The 11,734-nt window shown below is 49.0% G+C and overlaps 1 protein-coding gene across 1 annotated transcript in view; it reads right to left on the bottom strand.

Moving 5' to 3' along the window:
• Positions 1 to 969: 969 nt before the first annotated feature.
• LOC144929260 (uncharacterized) overlaps positions 970 to 11,734 on the bottom strand; it is a 31,382-nt gene continuing 20,617 nt past the window's right edge. The window contains exons 9-10 of the mRNA XM_078848366.1: positions 1,405 to 1,680; positions 970 to 1,323 (exon numbers count right to left, since the gene is read on the bottom strand). Of these exons, the coding sequence (XP_078704492.1) occupies positions 970 to 1,323; positions 1,405 to 1,680 (630 nt within the window). The remainder of the gene's footprint in view (positions 1,324 to 1,404; positions 1,681 to 11,734) is intronic.

Here is an 11,734-nt window from a genome sequence, read left to right as displayed (position 1 = left end):
TTTGGCATGGGCTTTGAGCACCAGTGCATAGCCAACATTGTTCATTCCCCCCAGTAGAAACTGAGGTGCCTGTGGGGTTTGGTGGCAGCTCAGCAGCGGTTTTGAAAATGTCAGTGGTACCTAACAAGGCTTTTAGGTGCCTAAATATTTTTGTGTCTCTGGCCTCAAGTGGCCCCTAGAAGGAGGCAATCTCACCCCTTCAGAGTTACCCAGTCTTGGCACACAGCAAGTGATTCCAATTATGGGCACTTCCATCCATTCTTGAAATCATCAGCTTGTTGCTGTGCCAACCGGGGGCCTCACCCCAAAGACCCCTCCCCCCCATCAAAGTTCTTCTAGTCCAAACACATCCAGTTCAGTACCAGTCTGTCTATCTCCAACTTCTTCTCACTTCATAACCAGTCAGGTTGGACTTTGGTTCCCTGTCACCTTCGTTGAGCAACTAACACCAGCTTCTGCACAGCATCTCCTAGTGTTAGATTCCTCTCCCAGTCACCCTGTTGTCTGAGGAATTAAAGGAGTGGAGCAGGCATCAAAGTTTTTGGGACATCCCTCCCACAGGAAATGGATCCATATAAGTCATGGAGCCCAGCCAGATGTCGCGGTGTATGGAGAGGTGGGGACAAGTCTACAGAGTGAGTGAAAGGCCTGAACTAAGTAGTCTTCCCTCTGTCTCTCTGGCTTCATGGATGAGGAATAGGACATGGGAAAGGAGAGCACCCAAGTCCAAGGAGACTTAGCTAATGGGACTCTTTCTCTCCTGTTCTCCCAGACATTGTCAGGAGGCAGAAGAACCCAGCAACTCGGCAGCAAGGAGCTGATTAGACATCTCCTTCTTTGCCTGGGGTTTGTAGGCCAGGCAGAGTCAGAGGTCACTCGTCAGCATGGAGTTAGCTGCTGCTGGCTTTTTCCTAGACAGATATTTGACTGTATCCTGCCCATATTTGTGGGATTGGGCAAATGCATTACTCATTTTGGCCAACCTGACTGAGGGCCCGTGGACAATTTCTTTCTCACATGTGTTCTCCGGTGTTTTGTGAGGCCTGTGCTGGATCTGAAGCTTTTCCCACACTCGGGGCATTTATAAGGTTTCTCTCCTGTGTGGAGTCTCCGATGGATAGTGAGAGTTGAGCTGGCCCGGAAGCATTTCCCACACTCAAAGCATTTATAGGGTTTCTCTCCCGTATGGATTCTTTGATGTCTAATGAGGGTCCTGCTGTTTCTGAAGCTTCTTCCGCAGTTGCGGCATACATGAGCTTCATGTCCCATGTGGGTTCTCTGATGGACGACAAGGGTTGAATGAACAGTGTAGCTTTTCCCACACTCAGGGCTTTGATGGGGTTTCACTGACAGGTGTTTCTTTTGATGCTTTTGAAGGGATTCACTCCTGATGAAGGTTTCCACGCTGTCAGGGCATTGGTAGGCTCTCTCCCCGCTATGGATTTTGCGATGCTTATTGAGGGACTTGTTTGCAATGAAGGCTTTCTCACAGTCAGGGCATTTATAGGGTCTCTCCCCCGTGTGCATTCTCTTATGGCTAATGAGGCTTGAGTTGGAGATGAAGCCTTTCCCGCAATCAGGACATCTATAGGGTCTCTCTCCTGTGTGGGTTCTCCGGTGTCGAAGGAGGGATGAGCTACTACAGAAGCTTTTCTCACACTCGATACATACATGTTTTCTCTGTGCCATCTGTATTCCTTGATGGCTCTTAATGTTGTGGTTTTTGTGACCTTCCCCACTGTGAGTGGATTGAACCCATTTCTTCTCTGGGTAGTTTCCTTGTGGCCTCTCTGGTCTGCCTTGACTCTCACAGGCTAGAGAGACATCCCCTTCTGATCTTCCCGATGACATCTCACCACCTTCCCATTGAGGATCCTCCTCCTCCTTCTCACTCACCATCCCATCACCTGCTGGGACAGAGAGAGAATCCAGACAGGAGTCATTCCCTGTGCTGAGGGGAGGGGAGGAAAGGGAACCTCAGAAATGGGGGAAGAAACAAAATAACTGCTGGAAAGATTGAAAAATTAGGAGGCAATTTTCCCCACCCCCAACTCTTTCACCAGAGGAAAGAGAGGAGGGGACCAATTCTGCCTTCACATCCCATCTGAATACCCAGGGGGAGGAAACTACAGCCAAGTCTCAGTCAGGAGGGGTGGGAAGCCATGAGTGACGTCTGCCATAAGAATACGGCACCTGATGGGCACAAGCCTGACCTGAGTGAGATGAGGAAGAAGTGGAGGAGTTCACGGGGCCTTTGTCATAATCCCACCATTTTCCTTTCCTCAGCCATTGTTTGAGAATGGGTCTAACGGGTTCTTCCTCTGAGCTTTCCTCGGAGCTCTGGATATCTGGGACCCAGGCTTCTTCCCCTCGTTCTAGCTGAGCAAGCAACTCAGGTTGGTAAATCGGAGATCCTGCTTGGGGGAAAGAAACAGGTGACAACAGCGTGAAGCACAGATTTGCAGAGTGTTTGATACAGAGAATGTGCTGTGATTTTTTTTCAAACCTAACCTCTTCTTAAAAAAATAAAATCCTCTGCCCACCCACCTGGCTATTCAAAGCCACAGGACCCTCTGCTAAGAGTGAGGATTTAACTCTTCATGTCTCTTCTGGGAACTCACACAGCCAGATACCCATCATCAAAGGGGTTCCTAAGTTACATAGAAAACAGCTCCATCTCCATGGATCTGCTCCTTAAAAGCAGAGAGGGGCCAGGTGACTGTGAGAGAATAGTAAAGAGGTTCAGGGCCAGTGAACGCAGTCCTTGCCCTGAAAAGTTTGCTATCTAGACAGGGATCAAGGAGTGAGTGTAACAAACAACAAGGGAGAGGGGAGGCTGGGGGAGGGTAATAATGAATAGAACAGGCAGTGACCCACACTAGTAACACCCATGGCCTAAATGAAAATAGTCACATTTTTTAACAAAAGCAACCTCTGTTAAGGAACAAAGTACGTAGGTTACACTGGCAGGATGGGGGACTGTATCATGGGAAGCAGTGACTTTGAAAAGGACTTAGGGGTCATGGCAGATAATCAGCTGAATGTGATCTCCCGGTGCAATGCTATGGCTAAAAGGGTTAACATGATCCTTGGATGTATAAAAGAGGGATATCAAGGAGGATGGGAAATTTATACAGAGTTGATGCGACCATTACTGGACATTGTGTTCAGTTCTGGCATCCACCCTTCAAGCAGGGTGATGAAAAAAATTAGAAAGGTTTCAGAAAAGACATGTGAGAATGATTCAAGGTCTGGAAAACCTCTCATACTGAGAGAATTAAGAAACTCAAATTGTTTATTTTATCCAAGAGAAGGTTAAGAGGTGACTTGGTCATGGCCTAGAAGCACCATCTGAAGGAGGAGATTTCTGATAACAGAGGGGTTTTCAATCTAGCAAACAAAGGCAGAATAAGATCCAAGGGCTGGAAGCTGCACTAGAGAAATTTGGATTAGAAATAAGATACAATCTTTTTTTAACAGTGAGGACGATTAACCATTGGAACAACTGGCCAAGGGATGAGGCAGATTCTCCATTTCTTTAGATCCAGATTGGATGTCTCTTTAAAAATGATTTGCTCCAGCCCAATCAGTAGTTATGGACTTAAGTGGATGAAATTATCTGGCCTGTATTATGCAGGAGGTTGGACTAGATGATCATAGTGGTCCCTTGTTGTCTGAATATCCATGAAAATCTGTGTCCATTTTTGAAGTAATCTTTCTTTCTTTCTTTCTTTCTTTCTTTCTTTCTTTCTTTCTTTCTTTCTTTCTTTCTTTCTTTCTTTCTTTCTTTCTTTCTTTCTTTCTTTCTTTCTTTCTTAACCTCAGCCTATTTCTATTATTTTGATAGTAAAGTCTCTGACTCTAATTCCTTGGGAAAAGGACAATGGAAATTCCTCAGGAAAATAAAAATTGGACCATGTCACTCAAAGGTCTAAGTCTAAAATTAACCTGTTCAGGAAAGATGGAAGAAGCTGAACAAGGATACCCAGAGTCAGTTACAGCTGCAGGGAAAAGAGGAAGGTAGCAGAAAAGAAGAATGAACTAATGTACCCAAAGAGGCTAAGGAGACTAATGTGAGATTTTACAAAGCTACCAGGTCAAAAAGGAGCATTGGACAAGGCAGATCCATTAACAAATGGAGGGTAAGGAAAAGAATAATGACTCATAGATGACCAGGCACTAAACTTTATAATGGCCCTCTCCAGCAAGTAAAATATGGAGATGCTAGTTGTGGACCCATAGTTAAGATTGACATTAAGGCTAATTTTGCACTTAAAGCAGGATTCCGCCTCAATGTTATGTCTGGAGAACACAGTGTATCCTCCTCAAAATTGCAGCACTTACATTTTGAACATGGAATCTTTTTTTTGAGAATTTGCTAGTAAATCCATTAATTAGTTTACAAGTTAAAAATAATTAAATAATGGGTCCTTTAAGAAATTTTACCACTTGGTGTCTCACTTTTTTCATTTCAAGTGATCTTAGTAACGTAATAATGCAGACTCTTTAAACTTCCCTTATAGTTAAAACTCACTGGCATCTTCTATATAAGTTAAATTTGAAGGGCTTTTGTGTGTGTGTGTGTTTGTTTTTAAGATTCATGGTCATTTATTGCCGTCATTGTTCATAAATGAAAATTTCTCCTCCAATAGAATAATCTTCAGAAAGTTCCGTGAAGCCCTGCTCTATTTCAAAATGGCTGCCATCTTCTTTTGTTCTCAGTGAGACTAATCCAGCAGTTCTCAAACTTCATTGCACCGTGACCCCCTTCTGACAACAAAAAATGCTACATGACCCCAGGAAGGGGGGGCCAAAGCCAGAGCCCCACCTCCCCAGGCAGGGGGCTAAAACTGAAGCCCACAGGCTTCAGCCCTCGATGTGGGGGCCTGTAACCTGAGCCCCACTGCCCAGGGCTGAAGCCCTCGAGCTTCGGCTTTGGCCCCAGGTGGTGGGGCTCGGGCTTCAGTTTCAGCCCCAGACCACAGCAAGTCTAACAGCAACCCTGGCAACCCCATTAAAACAGGGTTGCAACCCACTTTGTTGTCCTGATCCACAGTTTGAGAACCGCTGTCTGCAGGCTGCCCTTAGCAAAGATGGCCACAGTCTCCATTCATTACTACTCTCTGACTCCTGACAACCTACGGTATGTCTACACTACAATAAAAAACCTGACACCGAGTCTCAGCACTTGGGCTCCAGCCCAAGCCTGAATCTCTACACTGCAATTTTATAGCCCCACAGCCCCAGCCTGAGTCAGCTGACCTGGGCCAGCAGCAGCCATGCTGCAGGTCTTTGATTGCAGTGTAGACATACCCATAAAGGGCAGCTTGGCTGAATTCCCCCTTGAGAACAATGAGAGAGGGCAGCTATTTTGAAAAAGGATAATTTTGTGTGAATTTCTCTGAAAGAAAAGATTTTACTTGCCAGCCTCTGTGGAAGGATAAAACTTTCTGTCATGACAAATAACAGCAAACAGTGACCCGTAGTCCTAAATCTTTATTTTCAAAAGCTGCACATTGCACCACACCAATTCAACCAGGGTTTAAAGTGCACTGGTTCCAAATGGGTCAGACATATTTTTAGTACTGCATTGGGGAGAGAAACCTCTCTGATTGGCTGACTTCGCTACTGCCCCACATCCTGGGGATGGGCAGCCAATCAGGGCTGCTGCAGGAGACAGGCAGAGCTTTCCTCCCTCCCATCAGGAACCAGCACTATTCTCACAGTAGCTCAGTTTGGCTCTGCACCCTTGTCCCCCACCATGAACATGACAACTCCTCTGCTTCTCTCCTCTCTCCCTGCAACACCTGGCCTGGAAGCAGGGATGGTGGAGGGGACCATAGGTGCCGACCCTCCCCCCCCGGGTTGGGACAGGGGTTGAAGAGCCCCAGGAGCTGTAGGAGGGGCAGAGTTGGCACGGCGGGTGGGGGTGGGGACAGAAGAGATGTGGGAGAACAGATGGGGCCTGGAGGCCAAAATTAGTGGCAGGGTCTAAGGATAAATAGATGTGGGGGTGATGGTAGACCCCCATTTCAGGTAGGAGGGGAAAACTTTGTGTGTGTGTATGTGCATGCACTCACACATGTGTGTTTGTTTGAACACACGTGTGTACATGGATGTGCATGCACTCATGCCCTGGGGAATGTGAGGTGTAGGAGGGAGGGAGTGTGTGCAGGGAGTTGCAGAGAGGCACGGGGAAGTTAGGGGTGTTTTCAGGGGACTGGGGGATTTGGGGAGCATGTGTACTGTGGGAAACAGGGATGCAAAGCAGCTGTCAACCCAACTGGACGGTATGCTCTGCTTGCTTTGTGCTGCTCCGAAGTGGTGTAAAGCAGCCACAGCCTACGGCTGAATCTGGCTGGCGCTGCCAAATGTCGCTTGTCTTGTGTGGCACCCATGCATCTTGCCAGGCTTGTCTGCACTCCCGATGCCCAGCTGGGGCGTCATATTCAGCAGGGTTGCAGGAATGGGCTGCAATTTTGCCTCATGGCTGCCAGAGGCTCCCGGGGAACCTGCTGAGTGGGCAGCCATGTGGCTTCCATTACTGTTTCCCTGCCCATATCCAGCAGTGGGGAGCAGTAAGCAGTGGCAGCAGAGTCAGCAGGTCTCAGGCTCCCCTACCCAGCAAGCAGCCAGCTCCACATGAACATTCCCAGCCAACTACTCCCATACCCAGCCATCGGCCATCCCTGCCAGCTGCCTCTATCTACCCCTGAAGCTCCCAAGCTGCTCCTATCTTCCCCCCTTGATTTGTATGAAAATCTACCTACACTAGCCATCACCCAGCTGACCCAGACACACCCACAAAGCCAGCTGTCCCCAAATCTCTACCCCCCCGGCACTGAGCTGCTCCATCTCCACCCACCACTAGACACCCCACAAGCCCACCTACCCTGGCTTCCCCCTCCACACACAGACAGCCCCGACCTACTCCCCAGACACCGTCAGTACGCCTGCCCACCTGCCAAGTTTCATGCAACTTCATGTCCTGTCCCTTCATGATTTGGGACAAGATGTATTGTCCTCAAGCCTTGGGCAACAGGGGATGGATCACTTGATGATTACCCATTCTGTTCATTCCCTCTGGGGCACCTGGTGTTGGCCACTGTAGGAAGACAGGATACTGGACTAGATGGACCTTTGGTCTGACCCAGTATGGCTGTTCTTATGTTCTTAAGACGGAGCTTATGGCCACATACAAATTATGCAAATGATGGTCTAATTTGCATAAAATGTCACACATGGAGTTGTACAAACTTGGCAGCTATGTCTAGTCTAAATGTTAAAATAAAAATAAAAGATTTGCTGTTGATCCCATGTTTATTCAAGCAATGAGAAATAGCCCATGGTAACATTCTCTTTGGGCTTCTTGCTTACTGTTCATGCATGCCATTTTTAATTTAAATAAACAAATACATGTTTTGCTTGGGAATTTCTATGTTAAGAACTGGGATAGAAATTGAGATTACACATCAGTAATGTAGGGTAATTATACATTACATGGAGACTGTAATTATCTCAAATCAAGTATTATAAGACCAGGAAATTCAGAGTTAAATAACCTAAAAAAACAACAAAAATCCAAATATGTTAAGGTATGAAATATCTAACAGAATGTTGGGAATCATTAAGAAAGGGATAGATAATAAGACAGAAAATATCATGTTGCCTCTATATAAATCCTTGGCACTCCCATATCTTGAATACTGCGTGCAGACGTGATTGTCCAATCTCAAAAAAGATATATTGGAATTGGAAAAGATTCAGAAAAGGGCAACAAAAATGAGTAGGGGTTTGGAACAGCTTCCATCTGATGAGAGATTAATAAGACTGGGACTTTTGAGTTTGGAAAAGTGATGACTAAGGGGGGATATGATAGAGGCCTATAAAATTATGACTGGTGTGGAGAAAGTAAATAAGGAAGTGTTATTTACTCCTTCTCATAAAACAAGAACTAGGGATCACCAAATGAAATTAATAAGCAGCAGGTTTAAAACAAACAAAAGGAAGTATTTCTTCACACAATGCACAGTCAACCTGTGGAACTCCTTGCCAGGGGATGTTGTGAAGGCCAAGACACTAATAGGGTTAAAAAAAGAACTAGATAAGTTCATGGAGGATAGGTCCATCAATGGTTGTTAGCCAGGATGGGCAGGGACAGTGTCCCTAGCCTCTGTTTGCCAGAAGCTGGGAATGGACAACAGGGGATGGATCACTTCATGATTACCTGTTCTGTTCATTCCCTCTGGGGCACCTTGCAATATCCATTGTCAGAAGACAGGATACTGGGCTAGATGGACCTTTGGTCTGATCCAGTGTGGCCATTCTTATGTACACAAACCACCTTAACTCATCCCTATGATGATGCCATGGGGGGAAGGAGGAGCAAAATCAAATGTGTCTTTAAAAATCAATTGAATCTGATCTCGGACAATGAACCTTAAAATGCTTTAAGTGTGACCTACTGGGTAGAGCACGATCCTGTCACTCTCAAGATAGAGCTCTGCTGCTGGGTGATTGTGGCCAAGTCACATCATGGCTCTGTGCCTCGGTTTCCCCACCGGTACAGTGGGGATAAAGATACTGCCCTCCTTTGTGAAGCCCTTTGCACTCTACTGATTAAAAGAGGTATGGTTATTGTGTGGTCTCACTGCAGGGTGGAGTTAAAGCCATCTGGGTGCCCTAACTGTGTGTTTCCAGAGCTTAAAGCATTTATAATTCTTTTGAGTGTCACACTAATTCTGAATTTCCTGGGCTTGTAACACTTGGCTCTGGGAGAATTACAGCATCCCTGTGACTTATTTGACCCTAAATTATTGGTCTGTCCTCTCAAACTTACTTCCAGGGTTTTGTATGGGAATAGAAAGGGAGTGTGCACAGTTACCTGGAGAAATCTGGCAGTGCACCGGTGTGGGAGCGGGAATGGTCTCCCTAGGGTAGGGGTGGGAGCCCCATCACTCAGAATATTTGAATCAAGGACTGGCCAAAGCACTAGAAAATGCACCACAGGGAACAATCCTGCCTTGGCTCAGGGAGATGGATGGCATCGGGATTTTCCTCTCTACCCCTTACTTATCCCATGGAAGTGAGTGAGCAGGGAATGGTCTCTATTAAGAACATAAGAATGGCCATACTGGGTCAGAGCAAAGGTCCACCTAGCCCAGTATCCTGTCTTCCAACAGTGGCCAATGCCAGGTGCCCCAGAGGGAGTGAACAGAACAGGTGATCATCAAGTGATCCATCCCCTCTCACCCATTCCCAGCTTCTGGCAAACGTGGGCTCTGGAAATGTCTGATCCCTCTGATATCTACAGCTCCAGTAGAGCATCCAGGGCCCTTCAGAGACCCCCACCAGTTCTCCTAACCAAGTGGCGAGGAATCCTTACCCATTGTGAGCACTGTCCTGCAATGCTTTGGCACAGCATCCCCGAAGGGGGCTCTCTGAGCAGGGTCCAGCAGAGCCCACTGCTCCTCTGTGGCACAGACGGTCACCTCCTCGAAAGCCTCTGGCACCTGAAACAGCATCCTCCACTCAGGACCAGCACCCGCAGCAGTACGCCCCCAGCTCAGCCATGGGCAGGGCATGAGAACAGCCTCACCCCCAGGCACAGGGTGCAGGAATTCTCACACACACACAAACCCACCAGCAGCTCCCTCAAAATCCCCTACCTGAGCTGGCTCCACCACAGCCATTTCCCTTCCCTGTCCCCTGGGAGGACGGGTCAGCCTGGAGTGAAACGTGGTCCTTATTCTGCAGCCTGTCAGGGTGAGAAAGGTGATGGAGGAGGTTTCAGAAGACTTTGGTCCATTTCACACCCAGATTACCCCCCCTCCCCCGCAGAGAGACTACCAGCAGGACAGTGGGGTGGGAGGAGGTATTGGTTCATATTCTCTGTGTATATATAAAGCCTGCTGCAGTTTCCACGATATGCATCTGATGAAGTGAGCTGTAGCTCACGAAAGCTTATGCTCTAATAAATTGGTTAGTCTCTAAGGTGCCACAAGTACTCCTTTTCTTTTTGCGAATACAGACTAACACGGCTGTTACTCTGAAACTAGTTCTAAACTCTGTGAGGTTGGGAAAACCCTGGGGCACTTTATTTCAGTGCAGACCCAGCCCCTCCCACCAGGACCAAACCCACCCAGACATTGGTGCCCCCCTCCCCCCCAGGTACTGAGCCTCTCAGCCAAGTGCAGAACCAAAGGAGCCGCACTGGGGCTCCCCCTGACACTGTCCCCAGGGCAGCGCATCCCCCCAGCACCGCGGGGACCAGGCAGAGGCAGGAACTGGCTTTTCCTCTCCCTGCGCCTCCCCTTGTCCCAGGAAAGTCAATCTGCCCGGGGTGCTGCAGGGAATGGGGCTGGGCAGGGCTGGGAGCCGGGAACCTCCTTCCCCGCTGATTGCTCCTGCTGCCCCTGCCAGTCTCTGCCCCTGTCTCCCTCCTGCCCCCTCGGGCTGGGAGACTCGGTCCCTGGCCCGGCCCGGCCCGTTCGCTCTCCCGGCGCTGGCTCGGCTCCTGCAGGCGCTCGGGGGGCAGAGCCCGGGGAGGGGGCAGCAGCTCCGGGACTCGCAGACCCCCGTCCCCCCGGGAGCAGAGCTGGGGCGAGGAGGGGCCGTTGGTGCAGAGTCACTTTCCTGCCCGGTTCCAGCCCTTTCCCCGGGTCTCTCCCCTCACCTGCAGGCTCCGGCTCAGGGGCTGGTGTCGGCAGAGCCCGGGGCTGCCCCACGGGCTAGTTCCAGCCACCGCAGAAAGTTCCCATCTCCCAGCACAGAGCCCACTGGGGGAGCAGCAGCTGCACATCAGGCTCCCAGATCACAATGGAGACGGAGGCAGCGGCAGCAACAGCAGCATCTGACCCAGGAATCCCAGAGACCCCACCTCCCCCCTGCGGAACAAACACAGACAGAGAACTCACAAGGTTGCCCTCCCTTAGCAATAGCCACAGCCCTCTGGTGGCAGCAGGTACTTAAACCTCCTCCCTGTGCCCCGGCCCATCATTGTGCTCCTAGCAAGTGTGGGTGGGGGCCCCAACCATCCACTCCCTGGAAAGTGTTGGTGGGAGGAACCCACCTTGCACACCCACCTCTAGGCAAGGTGGCTTTGTGCTGGGTCATCAGGGTGAGCGCTGGGGGAGGTGCCAGAGCTTGGGAGGGGAAAAGCAGCTGGGGAGTTCCCAGCCCTGGGGATTTTATTGCAAAACTCATGATATTTGTGTTTCTTTAAAATTTTCACGTCGTCCCATGATCGCCAGCATCTGCCTTGCAAATTCTCCCTCAGCCAAAGCAATCGCCATCCCCCAATTACTTTCTGTGGGCCTGAGTCCACGCTGCTCTCTCAGAAAATACCTGCCATTCCCCAGGAAGCTGCCCCCCAATAAATAGTTTGGCCGACTCCTGTTGTTCAGTCAATGAGTCTGAACCCAGGCTGTTCATTAGTGAAGACGAGGGCCGATCTATGGCTAGGGATGTGGGGAGCGGAAGGAAACTGGGTGCGGGAGTAGAGGTGGGAGAGAAAAAAGGTAAGGAGAAAGAGTATGTGAAGGAATTAGAGGGGATAATATGTGGACAGGAGACTGGGGAAGTGAAGGAGGAGAATGTGAGTGGAGGAGAAGATGGGGTGGGGTAGGGTGCCATACAGGAAAGGGAGGAATGACACAATGATAGCAGAGGGAGATGTTTGCCAGAAGCTGGGAATGGGCGACAGGGGATGGATCACTTATCTTTGAAAACTCGT

Source organism: Lepidochelys kempii, chromosome 14 (assembly GCF_965140285.1).
Source record: "Lepidochelys kempii isolate rLepKem1 chromosome 14, rLepKem1.hap1, whole genome shotgun sequence".
In the NCBI taxonomy this organism is placed as follows: Eukaryota; Metazoa; Chordata; order Testudines; family Cheloniidae; genus Lepidochelys; species Lepidochelys kempii.
The sequence above is the reverse complement of the archived record's forward strand: the minus strand, read 5'-3'. Positions and strand labels throughout refer to the sequence as shown.